The sequence below is a fragment of the Bufo bufo genome, chromosome 5 (genome assembly GCF_905171765.1).
Source record: "Bufo bufo chromosome 5, aBufBuf1.1, whole genome shotgun sequence".
Classification (NCBI taxonomy): Eukaryota; Metazoa; Chordata; class Amphibia; order Anura; family Bufonidae; genus Bufo; species Bufo bufo.
In genome coordinates this window covers 198,518,432-198,542,628 of record NC_053393.1, presented here as the reverse complement: position 1 = coordinate 198,542,628, position 24,197 = coordinate 198,518,432, and the positions used below count along the sequence as shown (strand labels likewise).

The following is a 24,197-nucleotide window of genomic DNA, read 5'->3' as shown; positions in this document are numbered from 1 at the left end:
TGCCAAGTGCATATGTAACAGGTCAGACAGTTTTATAGGTACAAATCTGCTGACAGATATCCTGGTTACATTGGGACTCACAAGGTACTTAGATTGCAACATGTAAGCCGCCAGAAATCTAAACCTCCTGGATTTCAACTTGCCTGTTGTGATGTAGCATCATTCTTCTGCGATCTATGGCTGGGCAACATGTTGCAAGGTCAAAGTGGTTGTGTAGCCCTAGCTGGCACATAATATTATATAAAAGGGGCCTCTGGAAAAATTAGGATGCAAGTAAAATGCCTCCTTTCTCCTATTATCTGTCTGGTTTTGCCATGGCCATTGTATAACTATTGTAGGAAGGCGCAAGGGTCAGTCGTTGACGGAAGGTATGTGTCACCGAGGTTCCTGGGCTCGGTGGAGTAAGAGCCAATTTTCATGTGTCAGCAGCAGTTGCTGTTTGACACCTAGCCATTTAGTATAGCTTTATAGCTGATCCGGGACAGTTCTTACTGGGAGTAGTCAAAGTGCTGGGTGGGTGACTACTCCCCACGTTCAAGGCCGGGTCTTGACAGGCCTATATAAAACCCAGCCGGCAGTGTCAGCTGGGTGTGATTATCTCTCTCTGACAGAGGAGCTCTGGCAATCGCTGGATTGGGATCTGAGCCGTGTGCTAGGCTGAAGGCCTGAGTTTGGGAGGTCTGCTCTGTTCTGAGTAATGCCGATCGGGTGTGAACTAACACCTAGGATAACAGGTGACTGTGTTGCTGTATGAACTGTCTAGGTGTGAACGAACACCAAAACTGCAAATGGACTGTTGTACTGTTTTGTTGCCATAAGTGTGAATAAAACACAGAAGTTTTTTTTTATTACAAACTGGTCTTTGCCTCTATACTGCGTCTGCTTGTCCTGTCTATCAGAGCGAATCCCCACACTATTCAGAAATGTATATTTCTATCAGGAAACTATTTCATATCATAAGGATCAATAAAACATAATATTTGTTCTATTTTCCAGTCATTTCTTTCTTCATGATATAAGCACAGGTACAATAACATGTCATGCATGCTGCGGATAATTGATGTGCAGATTTCTGCAGGTAAAATCTGCCATGGAGCGCAGTACATGTACAATGCTAATGAATGTAATTGTACAAAGCCTCATCCACAACCTGCAGCAATTATCTGCAAGCATTTTGACCTACGAATAGAATTTTCACATTTGGAGATGGGAAAGAAAAATCAGCAATTGAACCCGAAAGTAATCCAATGTTGCAGATTTTGCTGTGGATTTACCATTACCCGGTGAAATCCGCAGGAAAATACCCAATGTCTTCCACGCTGAAAAGCAAAATCCTGAGTGGATCTTCCTTGTAGATTCTCCTGAGTGTTCCTGATAATTTGCTGCACAAATAATCTGCAGCAAATCTGACAAGTAGATTCACCCTAAAGGGCCTCTCAAAAAATAGCAAAGAAAAATTTAAAATGTCAAAGTTTATTCAGCTGGTCTGTGATTAAACCTGTTTCTATACAATGCAGCAGACAACCAATATGGTTCATGGAACTAGAGCTTATAGGCAAAGTGACTACAAAAGTAAGGAAACTTTATATCCATATATTCAAAGTTTGCATATACCTTAGGCTACTTTCACACTTGCGGCAGAGTGATCCGGCAAGCAGTTCCGTCGCTGGAACTGCCTGCCGGATCCGGCAAAATGTATGCAAAATGATGGCATTTGTAAGACTGATCAGGATCCTACAAATGCCTGATCAGTCTTTCCAGTGTCATCCGGCAAAACGGATCCGGCATTTTCACCTTTTTTTCGGTCTGTGCAGAAGGACGGATCCGGCATTTCGGTATTTTGAATATACATTCCTATGGAAAAAAAATGCCGGATTCGGCATTCAGGCAAGTCTTCAGTTTTTTGGGCCGGAGATAAAACCGTAGCATGCTGCGGTTTTTATCTTTTGCCTGATCAGTCAAAATGACTGAACTGAAGACATCCTGAACGGATTTCTCTCCATTCAGAATGCATGGGGATATACCTGATCAGTTCTTTTCCGGCATTGAGCCCTTTTCACAGAACTCAATGCCGGAAAAGAAAAACGCTAGTGTGAAAGTACCCTTAGTGATCATTAAGTGCTGTTCCATCTTTTCCATTTGTCTCCTAAAAGACAGTAACCTCTCCTGACAAGTCTGTTATAACTACTACTTGCACCCCCCTTGTAATAACACTTCTGGAGCATCTATTCTTATGACCTGTATGTTGAGCCATTCCTTTATTATTCCTGCTAGAAGTTAGGAATAAATTGCAAACATTTTGAAATGAAGATCCAACTGGGTGTGTGTCCCTGCACAGTCTGGCATCATCCAATCAGTGCGGCCAGTGTCAGATTCTGCAAGGATACACCCTTAAATGTTAACACCCATCTGGTCCTTCACTGCAAACTTCTAGCAATTCATAACTTCTAGCAGAAATAATAAAGGAATGGTACAACGTACAAGGGGGATGCTAGTGGTTGCTCAAACACATGTCAGGAGAAGTTCCAGGGCCTCTTTAACCAATATGGCTGCTGCTACTAGCCCATTCCATACTTTTGAAGAGAGCGTATTTTTGCGTGATCAGGTATGCTTGGACCAATGTCTGCGTGAAAAGAATACACATTAAGACATAACATTTGTAGTCACCTCTTCCTTCTCATGGAGCATGATGTGAGCTTTGAGACTGGCCACTCGGGAGAACTTCTTGTTGCATGCTGGACACATGGGATCGTCCATGTTATGTGTGGACTTATGAAGCGTAAGGTTAAACTCGATATTAAAAGACAGCGGGCACTGATCACACCGATGAGGCTGCAGAACACAGAGACACGCATGTGGTTAACGCATATTAAAATATATGGACTAATAAGGTTGTTTATAGGGCTGAAGTTGTTAGCACGCAGAAAGAGCCCCAATGGTAGAAGGAAAATGCAGGGTGACAAATATCCTCAGCGCATGCTCTCTAGTAAACTGGTATAAGGCTGCATCGGGGAGCAGGTAGTGCAGATCTCCAGTGTGCTTCCCAGTAGAACAAAACTACTCAGCTCTATGTTGTCCACCCGCTCTGCAAAGGAACTGCGGCACAGCTCCATTTAAGTGAATGGGGCTTTAGGACATAGAAATGCCCCTTTAAATGTCTCATCAACAGGGATTCAACAGTGGGGATACCCACCAAGGAATGTCCTAGGACTAAAGGGGCTTCTTACAATTTCTGCAATACAGTTGGAAATGCTTTTTGGAAAAATAATAATAATAATTGGCCCCTTTCAAGAATTGATAGCATATTGAATCAACATGCAATCAATGTATGTACCACTACAGATAAAACTGTGGATTATAGGTGCAGTTTTCAATGATGCAGTTTTCCCTTTAAAGACAGAAAAGTAAAGCCCCTGAAAAATGTGAAGCTCTCAAGTGCAAATTTTGAATGATATTTTTCTATTTCACATTTATGGAGCATCTGGTGGACTGTGGTTTTCATACTGCAAAGTGCGAAACCAGCCTTAAAACACAGAAACTAATTCTACATTGTCCACTACACAGGTAAGTGCTCCTTGTATAGGGAGGGTCAGTGCAATTAAAGTAGCAATCCCATAAATATGTTTATTCTCCGAGCTGTTAGAAAGGTACATGATATCAATCGTACTGAGGTACTCTTCTTATCAGTGACTGTATTTGTGAGTTATAACCTCCCTTCTGATCCTCAGCTATGTCATGTGACCAGCATTCTGATCTCCACCTATTCTTATGAGACTGCCATTGAGGCTCCGATAGGAATACATGGAGAAGCACATAGGATGCAGTCTTATTTGGACAGTCACAAGTACAGTCATTAGTAAGATTACCTTCACAACAGTTTACATCATGTACTTTTCAAACAGGTCACAGAATAAACATTTTTGTGGGAGAGCTTCTTTAAAGGGGTCAGCTCTGAACCCGGAGACACAACCCGATCTGCACTCATTCACCATGAATAAGTGGAGCATCAGGGCTTTTTACGCTCCATTGCTCCCCCTTGCCCTACATTGAAACGGGCAGGGCAAGGACTATTTGTTTACATTTCGACACTGCTAGGCGGAGGCTTCCACCTAGCAGTATTCCTGGTGACGTTACCGGCTCTAGTGGGCGGTCTTTAGCGCTATCCTGGCCTTAGTGCCAGTGACGTCACCAGGCACGTTGCTAGGCAGAAGTCTCCGCCTAGCTTACCCAAGGACAGCCCGGTACATCACCAGATCTCAAGAAAATGTCCTTGCCCTGCACGATGCAGCGCAGGGCAAGGGGGAGCATCGAAGCGTAAAAAACTCCAATGCTCAACTCATTCATGGTGAATGAGTGCAGATCGGGTTGTGCAACCCCTTTAAGAACATATGTAAGAGCAGGTAACTGTCTCCTTACCTTATCATTCCGCTCATGATCTCGCATATGTTTCCGATATTGGGTTTCCTTACTGAAAGTCAACATGCAAACATTGCATTTATAGGATGACCCATGGTAAGGGTAGCCGGTATTCTCTGCATTTGCTGGCAAAACACCATCTGCAAAAGTTGGAAAAGGAAATAGAGAGTCAAATTATTAACAAGCATTTTTAGTAAGCATGCGCCACACTTCGGATAGGATCCCATTTGCATTAAACGGATGCGACAGGCTGTTCTCTGCCAGAACAGCCTACTAGATCTCACTGGGTCCGGCCTAGCCAAATGAACATGATTGGAGCTCTATTTATACCACATTCCTGAACATGACTGGAGTAGAGGGTTTCAACTCCACTGGTCCTGGAAATGAATGGCCCAAGGTTCTTTCAGCATTTCTCCTACAATGTGGCCCCCTCCTCCACCTTCTATGTAGGCATCCATAACACAGCTCCAGTCAAGTGAATATGGCTCCTACAGCTCCCTGCACCCTGAAAGGGTGAAAGTGCTACTGTGCAGGGTAATAGGTTTGTCGGCCCTTTCATTCTGAGGACCACTAGTGGTCAGCCCCCACGATTAATGAGTGATGACATATTTTAGTGATGCCATCGCTAGTAAAAGTCTGAAAACCTCTTTAAGGGGGCAGTGTGTGAATAGGGAATTGCAAAATTCACTAGTTTTTGAAGATTTTGTGGTCTTTAAAAATATGCGAAAAAATGATAAGTTTGGGTCCCAGAAGATGGACACGTATGTCCAAGGTGCTTGCTGTGACTCCCATGGAACTTAATAGAGAGTGGTGCATATTCGGGCACCTCGCCATTCATTCCCTGCCTGGTAACCACAGGTGGTGGTAGGATGAAGGTTGGGGGGACCACCACTCTGTATAAAGCTGAGGGTCCCATTGGTGAATATGCCATAAATGTCTACAATGGGAATACTCCTTTAATAATACTTCCATGTAACACTTCAATGTTCACACATGACGGAAATGCAGCGGTTTGCCATTGCGGACTTTTGTGTAGCAAATCAAAAGCATTGTACAGCCACACACTTATACTGTGGATCTCTCGCTTATGGATTTCACTCAAATCCACAGTAAAATCCTCCACTGTGTTTTATGTCCTGTATGGATATACCCTTAAAGGGGTTGTGCAGGGGTTATCCTCAGGATAGATAATCAATACCTGATCGACAGGGATGCCGGGTTTCGGCAGCTGTTTGAAGATGAAGCAGTGCTCCATGTGAGCGCTGCTTCCTGTTCATTACCCTACACGTCGCCTCCGCTGTAGCGGCGACATTCAAGTGAATAGAGCGAGTTCTCGTCATTACACTGCACTTCCGAGACGACAGGCAGTGTAATGGAGTGCCGCCCCCTCTTCAAACAGCTGATCAGCAGGGGTGCTGGGTGTCTAACCCCCACCGATCAGATGTTGATGACCTATCTAGAAGGTAGGTCACCAGTAGTACTTTCACACAAAAAAAAAAACTTTAAAGGGAAGAGTTCCATATTGTAATCATTTATCATGAATTCTTTTAGGGTGTCTTCACAAGCGACAGATTTTGTTTAATACATTTCTCCAGCTGAAGAATCTGTTCCGTTTATCTAAATAAGACTTTCAGAAATCCATTCGCTTGCACCTAAATCAGCCCCAGTCCCAAGGTTGGATTCACACAGTTTTTTGCACTTATGTTTTTATATATATATGTGTGGACTTACTCTAGGGGTAGATTCACACTATCGTGGTCAGCCCGGTAAATGTAGTCCGTGTCTCTGCTGCATTTCCCAGGTCGACGGCAGCTCCCCTGACTGGAATTGACTGCATCAGTGTCTTATGATACGGTAAGTTCATATGTGATCGCGGATCTACATGATGATGTGAGTACACTTCAATAGCAGAGTCCCAGCAGCTTACTAAGCATAGTGCCATACATTGTATAGCAATTGTGCTTGGGGCTGAGCTGCTCCTAGGCCATGTGACCGATGACATCACATGACCTAGGAAGAGCCCAAGCACTCATGAAGCGCCGGTCTCTTCTAACAGCTGATCGGCAGGGGTCCCAGGTTTCGGACCCCCGCTGATCTGATATTGATAGTATATAACCTGAAGAGAGGTCATCAATATAATTTACCGGAAAACCTCTTCACTCATTATCACGTACATGTACAGCATTATGCGCAAGGGCTTGTATGGAGTGAGCTGCTGCGGTGAACGGGTGCCGGCTGTATAATACGCTGGCACCCGTCTGCAATGACGGGGAATAGCAATCACGACGAACCGATCATTTAACTCCTCAGATGCCGCAATCAATAGAGATTGCGGCATCTGTGAGGTAAGGCCCCCACAGTGAACGCAGGTCTACAATTTGTTACCATGACAGCCTGGGGCCTGCTGAGGCTTTTCAGGGCTATCACAGTAACCTGCCTGCTGAGCTGTACAAGAAGCACAGCTCAGCAGGGAGCACGTCAGAATGTCTAATAGATCTCTATTAGGGTGAATGGGCCAAGGGATCAAACAATTCCAGGTTTTAGCCCCTTATAAAGGCTAACAGCTGTTAAAGAGGACCTTTCATACCTGTACTTGCACCCATTGCCCCCCACCCCCCGCTTGATTTTTTAAAATATGCCTCCTATGCCCCGCCGGATTTCTCCCGCTCAGTATGCTAATACTAACCATCGGAGCAATGAGGAGGAGACTGAGTCTTTCTCCATGGGCGTCTCCTTCTCCCTGTTTTTTTCTCCCTGGCTGTGACGCTCTGCGCAGCGATTACAGCCAGGGAGAAGGAGACACCCATTGAGAAACCCTGGCGTCTCCTCCTCCGTGTTCCGATGCTCAGCATTAGCATACTGAGCGAGAGAAATCCGGCTGGTCACAGCGGGGCATATTTTTAAAAATCAAGCAGGGTGGCAGCATCAGCACGGGCTACCCTGCAAGTACCGGTATATATCTCCCTTAATAAAATCGCATGAAAGGTCCTCTTTAAGGGCTCTTTCACACGGGCGTTGCGGGAAAATGTGCGGGTGCGTTGGGTTAGGTGTTCTGTAGATTGTATTATTTTCCCTTATAACATGGTTATAAGGGAAAATAATAGCATTCTGAATACAGAATGCATAGTAAAATAGCGCTGGAGGGGTTAAAAAAAATAATTTAACTCACCTTAGTCCACTTGATCGCGCAGCCCGGCATCTCCTTCTGTCTCCTTTGCTGAACAGGACCTGTGGTGACGTCACTCCGGTCATCACATGATACATCACCATGGTAAAAGATCATGTGATGGATCATGTGATGACCGGAGTGACGTCACCACAGGTCCTGTTCAGCAAAGGAGACAGAAGGAGATGCCGGCAGCGCTATCAAGTGTGGACTAAGGTGAGTTAAATTTTTTTTTATTTTTTTTTTTAACCCCTCCAGCGCTATTTTACTATGCATTCTGTATTCAGAATGCTATTATTTTCCCTTATAACCATGTTATAATGGAAAATAATAATGATCGGGTCTCCATCCCGATAGTCTCCTAGCAACCGTGTGTGAAATTCACTTCTATGGGGCCTGCGTTGCGTGAAAAACGCAGAATATAGAGCATGCTGCGATTTTCACGCAACGCACAAGTGATACGTGAAAATCACCGCTCATGTGAACAGCCCCATAGCAATGAATGGGTCGGTATTCAGTGCGGGTGCAAAGTGTTCACCTCACGCATCGCATCCGCGCGGAATACTCGCCCGTGTGAAAGGGGCCTAAGGGCTATGTACACCTTCAGAGGCAATTTTTATTTATTATTGCATTTTACTTGTTTTTGGCTAAAAATCATATTTTCATATTTGGCCTTTATTAAAAATGTTGGGCCATTCTGTCATAAAAGGTTAACTGTTTTTGTAACTGTATGACTGTTACTTTCACTTTGCCCCGGTCATCTAATAAAACTTCTCTCTAAACTACTGAGAAGTCCTAAACACTTATTTAAGCTACATTCCTTTCAGTAAGATAAGAACTGCACTTTAATGAGTGTTTATAAGGTCAGAGAGCAGAGATAAGGAGTCTGTCTGCTCCCCAGATGACAGAAAAGAGAGAAAATCCAGTGGCTACTATATCATCTCAGTTCTGTACAGAAAAAAAAAACTCCATATTTTTAATAAAGACCAATTGAAAAAATGATTTTTAGCTCAAAATGAGTACAATGCAATAATTAAAAAAAAAAATACCCCCAAAGTTGTACATGGCCTTTAAGACAAAAGTAAAAAAATAAATAAAAATGCAAAATTATTAAGTTAAAATCACTCCCTTTTCCCAATTTTACATATAATTTTTTTTAAAATAAACATATCAGGTATCGTCACGTCCAAAATTTTCATGTGCAGTGTACACCATAACGGAAAAAAAAATTAAAAACACACGATTCGTCAAAAAAATTTAATATGAGTTCATGCACATGAGTGTGTGTGCCCTGTGCCCGTATTGCGGATCGCAAACAGCCATGGTCTTAAAATGGGTCCACAATCCTCAAGATACGGAGCAGCGGAGATTGGAAGCCCAAGAAAGCACTACGAATCGCTTCCGTGGGATTTCAGTCCGTGCCTCTGCACCAAACATGTAGGATTTTTTTTACAGTGCAGAACGTTTATTGCGGATTGTGAACCCATTCAAGTCAATGGGTCCGCATCCGCAAACGGCTTGCGCCCATGCATTGCAGACTACTATTTGCAGTCCATAGCAAGGGGCACACACGCTCGTGTGCATGAGCCCCAACAATGATCAAAAAGTCGGACCTTTCACATAAATGGTACAAATAAATACTACAGTTCATTCCGCAAAAAAAACTATGTTTGGATGAAAATGTTAAAAAGTTATGGCTATCAGAAAATGGTGATGCAAAGAAATTTGATTTTTTAAAAGGTTTTTATTTTTAAAGTAGTAAAACCAAATAAAAACTATACAAATCAGGTATCGCTGTAATGGTATTCACCCACAGAATAAGGATGTCATTCTTGGTGCACAGTGAACGCTATAATGTCAAAACCCAAAAAATACTTTTTTTTTTCATGTTTTCCAATACAAGACATGATAAATTTACAAATACAAGTTGTCTCACAAAAAAATAAGCCCTAATATGGCTATGTGAACAGAAAATTGGAATGTGGGGAGGAAAGAACTAAAACAGGCTTTGTCTTAAAAGGGCTAAAAGGGCTGTCCAGGGCTTTTCTTTTCTTTCATTAATTTCCCGCCCAGCAGAACCTATGAAGAGAGCTATACTTAACTACTCGCTGCTGCTCCATGGCTTCTGGTTCCTTCCGGTAAGCTTCCAGCATGGACAGGGTCACATGCACCACTGCAGCCAATGACTGGTCTCAGTGGTGACACGTGAGCCATAAACAGTGTGGGAAATTCTAATGACAGATCTGCTGAAAACCTGACACAGGACGGAGGGTGCTGTCCATCAGTGGCCTCCATTTATTTACACCTGGATGGACTGCGCATGCGCTAGTTCCCCTGTCCATCCTCAGTATAAGACTACTTTCACACTAGCGCCGTTTTCAATACTGATCTCGATACCGGTCATAAAAACGGAAAACAATGTAAGTCAATTTGACGGATCTGGGTTTTTAGGAGCCTAAAAAACCCTATCTGTCACCCATTGACTTTCAATGTATTTACTGACGGATGATCGTTTTATTCAGTTTTGATTTCACACAACCGCATCCTAACGGAACGGATGCATCCTGATGTGCAAAATCAAAAGGGATCCGTTTAATTCCGGTAATGAATTAACAACGCAAGCGTGAAAGTAGCCTAAATGAGTTGGGGGCCGCTGAGGGATGGGACCCTCCATCGGCAGCCATTTTTGGAGCACATGTAAACCTGGGCGCCCAGGGTTTATGTCTATTACTAGTTCCAAGCACACGTGCAGCTAGTAATAGTGTGACCAGCCCCTTTAATAACACGCCATACAGGCCTCATCTGTGGAGGGACTACTGCAGAGCCCTTCTGAGCTTCACCCTGGAGACACATTAATAACCAGTAATAACATAGTGCAACAATGTGATTTATTACAGGCCTATATACACAATGCAGCAGTGCCCGTGTAGCACCGGGGTGTAGTGTACAGTAACTTGCTAGCCAGTGACGTCACACAGCAGTACATAAAGTACGGGCGCATACATAATAAACATAGGAAGCGCCGGGCACTACTCCGCTCTCCTCTGCCGCAGCCTGTAGTCCGGGTGCTGCGTCCCCTCCCGTATCATTCCGCCCTGTCTCCGGGTGAAGACGTCTCACACTTCCAGCGCGGCCTCTCTCTCATATCCGGGGACTATATACGCTCCTATACACACAAGTAATGGGATGTACAGCCAGCCTCTGCCTCCCAGCCGCCGCCGTTCTCCGTGTACCCGCACTGTATATTTTTTTTTTACCTGAGCCTGATCCATCCCCGGCCCGTAGTTTCGGGGGTCGGCCCCGCGGCATTTGTCCCGGATTATTTTTCCTTTCAGGTTAATGTCGCTTCTTCCTCTTTTTTCACAACGGCGGCGGAAGCAGCAGCATACACAGGAGGGAGGAGAAGGAAGAAGACGCGTCCGCGGCGGAGGAAGCAGAGTGGGGCGGGGTTATGGCTGCTGATGTCACCGGCGGCACTAGTGTCTGAGGCCGTGACCGCTGGCTGCTCGGTGTGGCGGCCGTGACTTGGGAGGTCAGCCGAGCGTTCATGTGTCATGGGCTGTAAATGTTTTCTGAACGGGCTGATGCTGGGAATTGTAGTCCTTCCAGTAACAGGTGGAACAGGATGTCTTGTACCGCTCAGCGGCCATGTTAACTTCTGGCATAACAACCAGAGTTTATGGGGTTAAAGGGATCCTGAGCACTCTGGGCCCTGGTACAATGTTTTCTCAGACAGTATATATACCAAGAGGAGCCTCTTTTTGAAGTGGATAATTCGAATTTTTTTTTATTATATATTTTTTTAATGTCCTGTTTAGTCGGCAGTATGAATGACGTTACCTTTATTCTGCGGGTTGGTAGGATCTCAGACATACCATATTTATATATATATATATATATATATGAGGCAGCGCACTCTAAAGCCAATTGTGGGTGCACGGCCCGCTGGTAAAAAGCCAATCTCACAGTAAGGCCTCTTTCACACTACCGTTGTTTGCTTCCGCGGCCGTTCCGGCGATTTTAGCGTTTCAGGTGCGGACCCATTCATTTCTATGGAGCCGTTGAAAATGCGGATAGTGCACCGCTTGCCGTCCGTGGTTCCAGTCCGTCAAAAAAATATAACCTGTCCTATTATTTCCGCGGAAAACGGTTCGCGGACTAATTCAAGTCAATGGGACCACTAAAAAACGCGGAGGCACACAAGATTGTCATCCGCGTCTGTTTTTTTCCTATCATTTGCATGGCAAACCTGTCTTAGACTTTTTTTTTACATTCCTTTATGTCTGGTGGTCCTCCAAAAATAAAGGAAGACACACAGAAACGGAACCCCATTTTGTGGAACGGAACACAACGGTCGTGTGCATGAGGCCTAATACGTAGGAAAAAGGCAGCACTCCAAGGAGATAAAATTAAAAAACCTCTTTATTCACCTCAGTGAATGGCGATGTTTGGGCTCGTAGACTAGAGCCTTTCTCAAGCTCTATGAGCCGAAACGTCGCCATTGCCACTGAGGTGAATAAAGAGTTTTTTAATTGTATTTCTTTGGAGTGCTGCCTTTTTCCTATATATATATTATATATAATTTGTGCAATAAAAAAATCTTTTAACATTTTTGTTTTGTCTCACCATATTGAACTATATATTTTTTCCATCGGTCATTTATAGGGATGTGCTGTACTTTTCATTGGTGTTAGGGCTCATGCACACGAACATATTTTTTTGACTTTGTCCTTTCCGTTTTTTTGAATGTCGAACCATTCATTTCAATGGGGCCTCCGTGTGCATTCCATTTGCGTAAGTCCGTTCCGCCCCAAAAATCGAACATGTTCTATTCTTGTCCGTTTTGTGGACAAGGACAGGCATTGTTACAATGGATCCGCAAAAAAAAATAGATACAACATGGGCGTCACATGGATTTAATAAATTTTTCTTTTGCGGATTGCGAAACACATACGGTCATGTGCATGAGACCCATTGAAGTGAATAGTTCCGAATACGGTAAACAAAAAAAACGGAACGGACACGGAAAGAAAATACGTTTGTGTGCAAGAGGCCTTATACTGGGGTTTCATACATAGACTTTTATTGCTCTGTATTCCATAATAACTTGGTGGCCAGTCATTCTGGCATGGTTTATGGTGTTCACCTTAGGGAACACGACCGTACCAATTCTGAATATTTTTGGTTTTTTTCCCTCTTTTACATAAAGCTTATTTGAAGAGGCTTTTTTTGTGTGGATTTTTTTTAATTACGCTTGTTTCTCAGTAGGCGACTAGATCATTCAGACTGATTGCCGATAAAACTCCTTCTGTATAATTCTGACAGCCATCCTATTAGGCCCTGCCTCCGTTTACCTGCTCGCCGTCGACTAGGTGTAATTACGAGCCGTCCCATTCACTTCTATGGGGTGGCTCGTTTCATTCAGAGCCATCCCATTGAAGTGAACGGCTTCTTGTAATTACACCTGCTCGCCGCTGCTATTATGATGGCAAGCAGGTAAACAAAGAAAGGCAGCGCTCGCGGCCTTCTCTAAAATCAGCTGAATGACGGGGGTGCTAGGTGTTTGACCCCCACCATTCTGATATTGACCTATCCTAAAGAAAACCCCTTTAAGGGTTATAATTAGGGATGAGCGAGTCGACTTCGGATGAAACATCCAAAGTCGATTCGCATAGAACTTCGTTCTTATACTGTACGAAGCAGTATTAGAATGTATTGGCTCCGATGAGTTTTGGAAATGTTTTACAGTACAAATTAATTTATAAAGTTATTGCGTGAAGTCTCGCAAGACTTCGCGAAGCAATAACTTCAGCTCATCGGAGCCAATACATTCTAATAATGTACGGAGCTCCTGTTCCGTATAGTATTAGAGCAAAGTTTTATGCGAATCGACTTTGGATGTATTGGCTGTGGACCAAACATATAGCCATGTGCATGAGCCCTTACACTGAAACCGAAGCGCAAAGCCTTTAGAACATGGGAGGCAGGTCAATGGGAGCCTGTTTGTCGCAAAATCGCTATTAAAGAGGACCTGTCACCTCTCCTGACATGTCTGTTTTAGTAACTACTTGATTCCCCATGTAATAACAAGTTATTCTATGTTGTATTGTTCTCTTATTTCTGCTAGAAGTTTATGGATGAAATTACAGATGGGTGTTACCAGTTTGGGGGGGGGGGCACACTATCCAACCAGTGCTGCCAGTATCAGACTGTGCAGGGAAACACCTCCAACTGGTAACTCCCATCTATACTTTTATCCATAAACTTCGAGCAGGAATATTAGAAGAACAGTACAACATAGAATAATAAGAAGACATGCTCCAGAGTTATCACATGAGGAATGCAAGTAGCTACTAAAGCAGGAGAGGTGACAGGTCCTCTGTAAAGAGTGCAGTGCACTCTGCAGGTTATAGAGCAGGAGGAGCTGAGCAGATTGATACTTTACACTATATACTTTATGGGAAATGTATGCCTTTTATTAATTTTATTGGGGTGGATAAGGTGACCAAAAATTGTAAATTGTTGATTTTTAATTTTTTTTCCTGTTTCAATGTTCACCCTGCAGGAAAAATATAGTTTTATGGGAAACTGAGATTTATTTAACTCTGCTTTTTCTGACCTCAGTTGTACACAGGCGAGGTCTTAGTGGTGGTGGTGACTACATCTACCTCTAGGAGGACAGGTTACATGTCTCGTCGAAGGAAGGATTCGGTGTATGGATGCACACCCTGGGATGGTGATAGCATGGCTTCCAGATCCATGCAGAGGATGGTGAGAGAGTTGAGTGCAGTGGGCTTAGGGGGCACTTCAGTGTGTGGAAGAAGATAGTACTGGGGTATCTGTAATACCAGGGGCTCAGCTTCATGTGCCCGCACTGTGCTGAATAGATATTCACATGCCTGTGTGGTCATATTATTTTCCTGCTATATGCAGTGTGTTATGTACACTGACGGTGAGAAGAGCTTTTTCTCCCAGGGTGTTATTATGTCTGTATTAATAATTACGTGCTGATAATCTGCAGTTATGGAAACCTCACCGGTGAATATAAGGCTAGGGCTACACCTGACGCAACAGCTGGTCTCAAAAGTCATGCGACCAAAACCTTTGTATGACTTGTCTGCATCTTGCTGTCATGTTGTTTTAAAACCGCCTTTTGGTTCTCAAAAAAACCCACCACATCACAGAAAAGTTACAAGCAAGTTGCCACAGCAAATGGAAAGGTCGCATGCGACCTGCAACCAACGACCCAACACGTTTGGATTTACTGACAATTGTGATGGGGTCGCAGGAGGACACATGTCCAGCAAACTGTATCCTTGAGCTGTGCCAGTGAAGCCAATGGTAACTGCTGTTGTATTTTGTCATTTTATGCTATGTATATGGTCATCTGCCATGTTAGGTTATGGTGCGCTGGACAAAGGAACGTGTGTGGACTTGTACTTTATTGCAGGTATTGTATTGTAGTGGTGGGCGCACAGGTTGGCTTAGGTCAGGGGTCACATTTTCGAGTGCTGTAGCCTTGCCCCGCATGGGGTGCATCCTAGGTGGGACCAGGTTATATACAGTTGCAAGAAAACATATGTGAACCCTTTGGAATGATATGGATTTCTGCACAAAGTGGTCAAAAAATGTGATCTGATCTTCATCTAAGTCACAACAATAGACAATCACAGTCTTCTTAAACTAATAACACACACAGAATTAAATGTTACCATGTTTTTATTGAAAACACCATGTAAACATTCACAGTGCAGGTGGAAAAAGTATGTGAACCCCTAGACTAATGACATCTCCAAGAGCTAATTGGAGTGAGGTGTCAGCCAACTGGAGTCCAATCAATGAGATGAGATTGGAGGTGTTGGTTACAGCTGCCCTGCCCTATAAAAAACACACACCAGTTCTGGGTTTGCTTTTCACAAGAAGCATTGCCTGATGTGAATGATGCCTCGCACAAAAGAGCTCTCAGAAGACCTACGATTAAGAATTGTTGACTTGCATAAAGCTGGAAAGGGTTATGAAAGTATCTCCAAAAGCCTTGCTCTTCATCAGTCCACGGTAAGACAAATTGTCTATAAATGAAGAAAGTTCAGCACTGCTGCTACTCTCCCTAGGAGTGGCCGTCCTGTAAAGATGACTGCAAGAGCACAGCGCAGACTGCTCAATGAGGTGAAGAAGAATCCTAGAGTGTCAGCTAAAGACTTACAAAAGTCTCTGGCATATGCTAACATCCCTGTTAGCGAATCTACGATACGTAAAACACTAAACAAGAATGGATTTCATGGGACGATACCACAGAGGAAGCCACTGCTGTCCAAAAAAAAACATTGCTGCACGTTTACAGTTTGCACAATAGCACCTGGATGTTCCACAGCAGTACTGGCAAAATATTCTGTGGACAGATGAAACCAAAGTTGAGTTGTGCACGAACGGCCTATAGGGAAATATGATGCCACAGGGCTGGCCTGAGCTTACTGAGGGGCGGAGTGAGGCGGGGGAACTTAGGCACTTCCAGCAAACTCTCCGCCCCTGGGCACTTGCGACGGCTCATTAGAATATCATAAAAACGATTTGGATGATCTGAAAAACGAAACAAAGGTACCATCTGTGTCATGTCTTTGTGTCCCACTGAACTATGTGATTGGTTTAAAACCGGTCAGGTTGGTGACAGACTCCCTTTAAGGCCATCTATCCACCAGCTGAAGCTCAACAGAAGATGGATGTTGCAACAGGACAATGACCCAAAGCATAGAAGTAAATCAACAACAGAATGGCTTAAACAGAAGAAAATACACCTTCTGGAATGGCCCAGTCAGAGTTCTGACCTCAACCCCATTGAGATGCTGTGGCATGACCTCAAGAAAGCGATTCACACCAGACATCCCAAGAATATTGCTGAACTGAAACAGTTCTGTAAAGCGGAATGGTCAAGAATTACTCCTGACCGTTGTGCACGTGTGATCTGCAACTACAGGAAACGTTTGGTTGAAGTTATTGCTGGCAAAGGAGGTTCAACCAGTTATTAAATCCAATGGTTCACATACTTTTTCCACCTGCACTGTGAATGTTTACATGGTGTGTTCCATAAAAACATGGTAACATTTAATTCTTTGTGTGTTATTATTTTAAGCAGACTGTGATTGTCTATTGTTGTGACTTAGATCAAGATCAGATAACATTTTTTGACCAATTTGTGCAGAAATCCATATAATTCCAAAGGGTTCACATACTTTTTCTTGTATAGGAGGAGCAGAGAGCACCTCGAGGTCAGTCAGAGAGTGTATGACAGTTCTGAGCTAAGGTGCACCTGCCATGAGTACAGGTATCTTTACACGAGCTGATTATCAAGTAAATTATCGTTAAATTGAGCGAATCTGCACGATTATCGAGCACTGTAAAAGCAATGAATGATAGAGCGACAATTGGTAGATCGTTGGTTCAAACGTTTGGGCACAAGAATAATCATTGGACGTTAACAATTTCATACGTGTAAACTGGAATCGTTCACTGCACGCCACTCGAGTTACAACTGCTTTACAAAGGATGGAATATGCAATGGAAGTTACGATTTTGTGAACGATAATCTGCGCGTCTAAAGGGTCATTGTTGAAACGTTCCCTACACCAAGAAATGACTCGCCCGCTGCTCAATCGTACCAATCATCTACTCGTGTAAAAGTACCTTTAGTTAGTTAACGGTGAGTAGGACCTGTGTTTGGAGTTGGGCCTGCTGAGAGAATAAGGACCGCCGCCTCTGCTGGACACCTGCTCCGGGCTGCTGTTGCTGATTAGGCCTTTTGAGATTAAGCTCTCCCTTCGGTACATGAGTACACCCTGCATATTGCAAGTGATTCCAGACCACTTCTGGCTTAGTGTAACGTAGGGTTGGGCGATATCAAAAACATTCCCTCGATAATGATATTAAGAAAATTATCGCGATAACGATATATATCGCTATAAATACCCATCCAACAAGAAGACATTATACTGTACGAGGTGGCAGTCCACAAGGAGACATAATAGTGTATGGGGGCCACAAGAAGATATACATATGGGGTGGCTGGGGCCAAGGTGACATTATACTGTATGGGGCCACAAGGACTTACTATACTGTATGGGGCGGGGCACAAGGAGGCTTTATACTGTATGGGGCCACAAGGTGACTTTATACTGTATGGGGCGGGGCACAAGGAGGCGTTATACTGTATGGGGGCCACAAGGTGACATTATACTGTATAGGTTCCAAGGAGACATTACACTGTATGGGGGCCACAAGGTAACATTATACTGTATGGGGGCAACAAGAAGACATAATACATATGGGCTGGCTGGGGCCAAGATGAAATTATACTGTATGGGGCCACAAGGACACATTATACTGTATATGGCGGGGCACAAGGAGGCGTTATACTGTATGGGGGCCACAAGGTGACATTATACTGTATGGGGCGGGGCACATGCAGGCTTTATACTGTATGGGGGCAAAAAGTTGACATTATACTGTATGGGTGCCAAAGAGACATTACACTGTATGGGGGCCGCAAGGTGACATTATACTGTATGGGGGCCAAGGAGACATTACACTGTATAAGGGCCACAAGGTGACATTATACTGTATGGGGGCCACAAGAAGACATTATGCATATGGGGTGGCTGGGGCCAAGGTGACATTATACTGTATGGGGCCATAAGGACACATACTGTATGGGGCGGGGCACAAGGAGGCGTTATACTGTATGGGGCCACAAGGTGACATTATACTGTATGGGGGCCACAAGAAGACATTATGCATATGGGGTGGCTGGGCCAAGGTGACATTATACTGTATGGGGCCACAAGGACACATTATACTGTATGGGGCGGGGCACAAGGTGACATTATACTGCAAGTACTAGGATTAGCTGCAAGTACTAGCTTCAAGTACTACATTAAGTACAGTAAAGAGATATTGCAGGAGGTAGGCTGGAAGGTGGAAACAATACAAAAAAAAAAGGTAAGATTTGTTTGATTTAAATTTTACAAATTTTTTTTTTTTTTTTTTTTTTTTTTTCCTCTTTAAAATGGCAGACTTGGTTCAGTGCAGGAATTGTTGTGCATTTATTTCATGTTCCACTCTTTGGAGATTCGGATGCTGTCAGATCTGTAGACAGTTCTTCTTACTGCAGCAGGAAATTGCATTTTTGAAATCTGAAATATTTAAATTATCTGTTAAACAAACTCCAGCTAGGACTGCTGCAATGCCACTGCCACAGAGGACCCCCAGAAATGGCAGATGGGTTAATGTAGGTTCTGGAAGACTTAGGGTGGTGGATAGAAGACATGTCCCACAGTCGGTGGTTCTCCATAATTCATTTGCAGCACTCTCAGAATGTAAGGACAATATGGATATGGACTCAAGCACAGAGGGTGAGAAACCATCGACTCCTATGTCTAATGTATGCAACAAAAAAGATAAAGTGAAGTCTCAAAGGAAGCAGCTGTTGCTGGGTGATTCAATCATAAGAAGTGTGGAGCTTAAAGAAAATGGTTTTGTGAGATGTCTCCCTGGGGCTACTGCTAGAAGAGATAGAAGACGTATTATTAATATTGTTAAGCAAGCAAAGCAGGAAGGGGACGTGGATGTTCTTGTCCATCTAGGGACAAATGACCTGGCTTGCAATGAAGTGTCAGAGGTGAAAAAATCTTTTATCACACTTGGTAATGACGTACAGGATTTTGCATCCACCATTTCATTTTCTGAAGTTCTGCCTGTGCATAATGTTCAGAATGATAGGCAGAGGCGCATAAAGGAGTTCAACATATGGCGTGGTAAATGGTGTCAAGAGCAAGGATTTGGCTTTGTTTCTCATGATAGCTCTACTTGGAATAGAAAGGAACTGTACAAAAAAGATGGTTTGCATCTTTCTCTCAAAGGAACAAATGTACTTAGTGAACAACTCCAAGAATTTGCGGAAGAGTATTTAATCTAGGAAAGGGGGGCAAAAGAGTGAAAATAAAAGAGTCCAATTGCCCCCCGAAACAATGCCAGAACAGGTCAGAAGCACAGAGGTTAAGAAATGATAAGCTCAGAGTCCTGTCTACAAATGCTCGCAGTTTAGGTAAAAAAATCAATGAACTTGGGTCAATAATGGCATCTGAGAATGTAGATTTAGTGGCTGTTACGGAGACATGGTTTAATGAAAGAAATGACTGGGACATAACCATACCAGGGTACTCTTTATACAGAAGAGACAGAGAAGGCAAGAAAGGAGGAGGAGTGGCCCTGTATGTGAAAGATAGCATTAAATCTAACCTAATACAAGTTGGTGAGGCCAACATAGAGTCAGTTTGGGTTACGTTGCAGTTTGCTAACCATGCAGTAACTCGTGTAGGTGTGATATATAGACCACCTGGTCAAGTTAAAGAACTAGATGATCTACTAGTTGAAGAAATAGCTAAAATGACAATGAAAGGAGAAGTTATCATTATGGGAGATTTCAATCTTCCAGATATAAACTGGAAAACCAAAATAGCAAGTTCTACCAGGAGTACAGATATTCTAAATTCCCTACTGGGGTTATCTCTACAACAAGTGGTTGAGGAGCCAACCCGGAGGGAGGCCATTTTGGATTTGGTATTCACAAATGGGGATTCGGTATATGATGTCATTGTAGGCGAAACCTTGGGATCTAGTGATCACCAGTCAGTGTGGTTTAATATAAGAACTGTGAAAGAGTCCCACCACACAAAAACAAAAGTTTTAGATTTTAGAAAAACAGACTTTTCAAAAATGAAATTAGTCATAAATGAGTCCTTATCAGACTGGAACGGATTACATGGAGTCCAGGAGAAATGGGACTACTTAAAAGGTGCATTATTGAAGGCAACAGAAAATTGCATTAGACTTGTCAGTAAAAGCAAAAAAAGGAAGAGACCACTGTGGTACTCAGCAGAAGTGGCCCAAATCATTAAAAATAAAAAGCTAGCATTTTGAAATTATAAAAAAACCCAGAGCAATGAAGATAAGGAAATCTACAAGATTAGGCAGAGAGAGGCCAAGCAAGTTATAAGAACTTCTAAAGCGCAGGCAGAAGAAAAACTAGCTCAGTCTATGAAAAAAGGGGATAAGACATTCTTCAGATATATAAATAAAAAAAGGAAATTAAAACAAGGAATAACTAAATTAAAAACAAAGGACGGAAGGTATGTAGAAGAGAATAAAGGGCTAGCCGACTGCCTTAATGAATACTTCTGTTCAGTTTTTACAAAAGAAAAAGGAGAAGGACCTCCACTAGAAAGGATGACTAATAAATCATTTGATGCATGTATCTTTACAGAGGAAGATGTTCTAAGTTTGCTGTCTAAGGTGAAGACAAATAAGTCACAGGGGCCTGATGAGATACACCCAAAATTATTAAAAGAGCTTAGTGGTGAGCTGGCAAAACCGCTAACAGATTTATTTAACCAATCATTAGTAACAGGAGTCGTCCCGGAAGATTGGAAATTGGCAAATGTCGTGCCCATTCACAAGAAAGGTAGTAGGGAGGAATCGAGCAACTATAGACCAGTGAGTCTGACATCAATAGTAGGCAAATTAATGGAAACCCTATTAAAGGATAGGATTGTGGAACATCTAAAATCCCATGGATTGCAAGATGAAAAACAACATGGGTTTACTTCAGGGAGATCATGTCAAACAAATCTTATAGATTTTTTTGACTGGGTGACTAAAATAATAGACGGTGGAGGTGCAGTAGACATCGCATATCTAGATTTTAGTAAGGCTTTTGACACTGTCCCACATAGAAGACTTATCAATAAACTGCAGTCATTGAGCATGGACTCCCATATTGTTGAGTGGATTAGGCAGTGGCTGAGTGACAGACAACAGAGGGTTGTAGTCAATGGAGAACATTCAAAACAAGGTCATGTTACCAGTGGGGTTCCACAGAGATCTGTACTGGGACCAATTTTGTTTAATATCTTCATAAGTGATATTGCAAAAGGCCTCGATGGGAAGGTGTGTCTTTTTGCTGATGACACAAAGATATGTAACAGGGTTGATGTTCCTGGAGAGAAACGCCAAATGGAAAAGGATTTAGGAAAACTAGAAGAATGGTCAGAACTCTGGCAACTGAAATTTAATGTGGATAAGTGCAAGATAATGCACCTACGGCGTAAAAACCCAAGGGCAGAATATAGAATATTCGACACAGTCCTGACCTCAGTATCTGAGGAATGGGATTTAGGAGTAATTATTTCAGAAGACTTAAAGGTGGGAAGACAATGTAATAGGGCAGCACGAAATGCCAGCAAAATGCTTGGATGTATAGGGAGAGGTATAAGCAGTAGAAAGAGTGAAGTGCTTATGCCGCTGTACAGAACACTGGTGAGACCTCACTTGGAGTATTGTGCGCAGTACTGGAGGCCATATCTCCAGAAGGATATAGATACTCTAGAGAGAGTTCAGAGAAGAGCTACTAAACTAGTACATGGATTGCAGGATAAAACTTACCAGGAAAGGTTAAAGGACCTTAACATGTATAGCTTGGAAGAAAGAAGAGACAGAGGGGATATGATAGAAACTTTTAAATACATAAAGGGAATCAACTCGGTAAAGGAGGAGAGCATATTTAAAAGAAGAAAAACTACCACAAGAGGACACAGTTTTAAATTAGAGGGGCAAAGGTTTAAAAGTAATATAAGGAAGTATTACTTTACTGAGAGAGTAGTGGATGCATGGAATAGCCTTCCTGCAGAAGTGGTAGCTGCAAATACAGTGAAGGGGTTTAAGCGTGCATGGGATAGGCATATGGCTATCCTTCATATAAGATAGGGCCAGGGGCTATCCATAGTATTCAGATATATTGGGCAGACTAGATGGGCCAAATGGTTCTTATCTGCCGACACATTCTATGTTTCTATAGAGCAGTGGTGGCGAACCTATGGCACGGGTGCCAGAGGCGGCACTCAGAGCCCTCTCTATGGGCACTCACGCCCTGGAAAAAGTCTATGGTGTACCAATATGGCTTAGACTTTTCCTGCCATTCATCAGCACAGGGCACACTATGAACGGCATAAGCAGCGCACTGAATATAGGCAGGCTATTATAGCTAAATGATAAAGTACATGGAAGATATAATACATTGGACTGTAGTGTTCAGGGTAAATTACTGTGTTGGCACTTTGCGATAATTATGTGAGTTCTGGGTTACAGTTTGGGCACTCGGTCTGTAAAAGGTCCGTCATCACTGGTATAGAGGATCACAAGGAGACAGTAAACTGTATGGGGCAACAATTTTTACCCCCCCCCATCAGTATAATGTATCCTTGTTGCCCCATACAGTATACAGTAGTGTCTCCTTGTTGCTCCTGTATGGGGGCAACAAGGAAACATTATACTGTATGCGGCTTATACTGTTGGGACTTGGACAATCGCAGGCAAGGACCAGGTAAACTCCCTGAGAGAGACTGGCTCACTGTTTTCACCTCTCACTGGCTGCTGACGCATGCGGCTGTTTCCTGACATCCAACGTCAGACGTCGGTGGGCGGGTTCATGGAGAAACAGGAGCGAGGAGGGGTAGGCCTAAGCCAGATACTCGGGACTTAGTTGGTTACCACAGACTGACTTTGCATACCTGCTAAACTGCAACAACTGAAGTCGTTTTTAGACCAACCTCCCAGGTACAGGAGTGAGAGTAGTAATAAAAGTGATCAATGTGTGCAACCCCTAAATATTATCCAATCTTCTTGAAATTTGGGATATATATCTTTTACATCACAGAGAAGTACTTATGCACCTGGCTGGGCTCCTGAATTCAACTGTATTGCCATCCTCAGGCTGGTGATACAGTTGAATGCTGCAGAGAGAACGGCAGTGTTTTGTGCCGCACTGTGGCATTTGGTTTTGCCGGGGTGGTATTTTGATGACCCTGCCTACCTGTGTTGCCCCTGGCTACTTATGTAGCCTTGCATTCTGTGAATTTAAACCTGCCTACAATATGGGGCCACTTTTAGGTTTTTTCCAGGGTCACTTTTTATTTTTTTATTTTATTAATACAAAATACACTTAAAAATCCATTAATAAAAAGTAATTTTCACTTTAAACAATTCAGACATGATAAACTAATTTTCCATTTTATCCTTTTTTTTTTTTTTTTTTAACCCCTATTCCTCCTTTCCAGGGTCACTTTAAGTTCCCAGCCCTTCCCTGACTTGTACTGATGTTTCGGGCAGTTATCGGGAACAAACCAAACATATCCGATAATTGCTTGATCGTCAGCGGAGATGAGGCCTGCATTTACATGCCACTATCGCCTGTATGGGAACTAGATCGCTTGTTCCCATAGAAAATCATTATTCCTGGGCAGCAAATCCTGGTTTAGACAGAACGGTCTGCTGAACAGAATCAGTGATTTTAGGTGCCATCTGAAAGACACGATCACCTTATGAACAAGCGTCTGCTCCTTCATCGAGTGATCGCTAGCACCTTTTGCACAGTCCAATTTCGGGAATGAGCATTTCTACAAAAGCTCATCCCTAATAATTGGCCTGATTACTGGTCCCTGTAAAAGGACCTTAACCCGTAGGATACATGTACGGCGCTAGTATCAGGGTCACAAATCTCAGCTCCGTACAG

The 24,197-nt window shown here is 43.1% G+C and overlaps 1 protein-coding gene across 5 annotated transcripts in view; it reads right to left on the bottom strand.

Annotated features, from left to right (window-relative positions):
* The window catches only part of ZNF236 (zinc finger protein 236), a 154,701-nt gene extending 143,374 nt beyond the window's left edge, over nt 1-11,327 (bottom strand). For all 5 annotated transcript variants that reach the window (XR_005779072.1, XM_040432600.1, XM_040432602.1 and 2 more), the window contains exons 1-3: nt 10,840-11,327; nt 4,417-4,556; nt 2,668-2,832 (exon numbers count right to left, since the gene is read on the bottom strand). Coding sequence is in view for 4 of the 5 variants with exons in the window: in XM_040432600.1 (XP_040288534.1) it covers nt 2,668-2,832; nt 4,417-4,556; nt 10,840-10,891 (357 nt within the window). In the remaining variant the exon portion in view is untranslated. The remainder of the gene's footprint in view (nt 1-2,667; nt 2,833-4,416; nt 4,557-10,839) is intronic.
* Between the last annotated feature and the right edge of the window lie 12,870 nt (nt 11,328-24,197).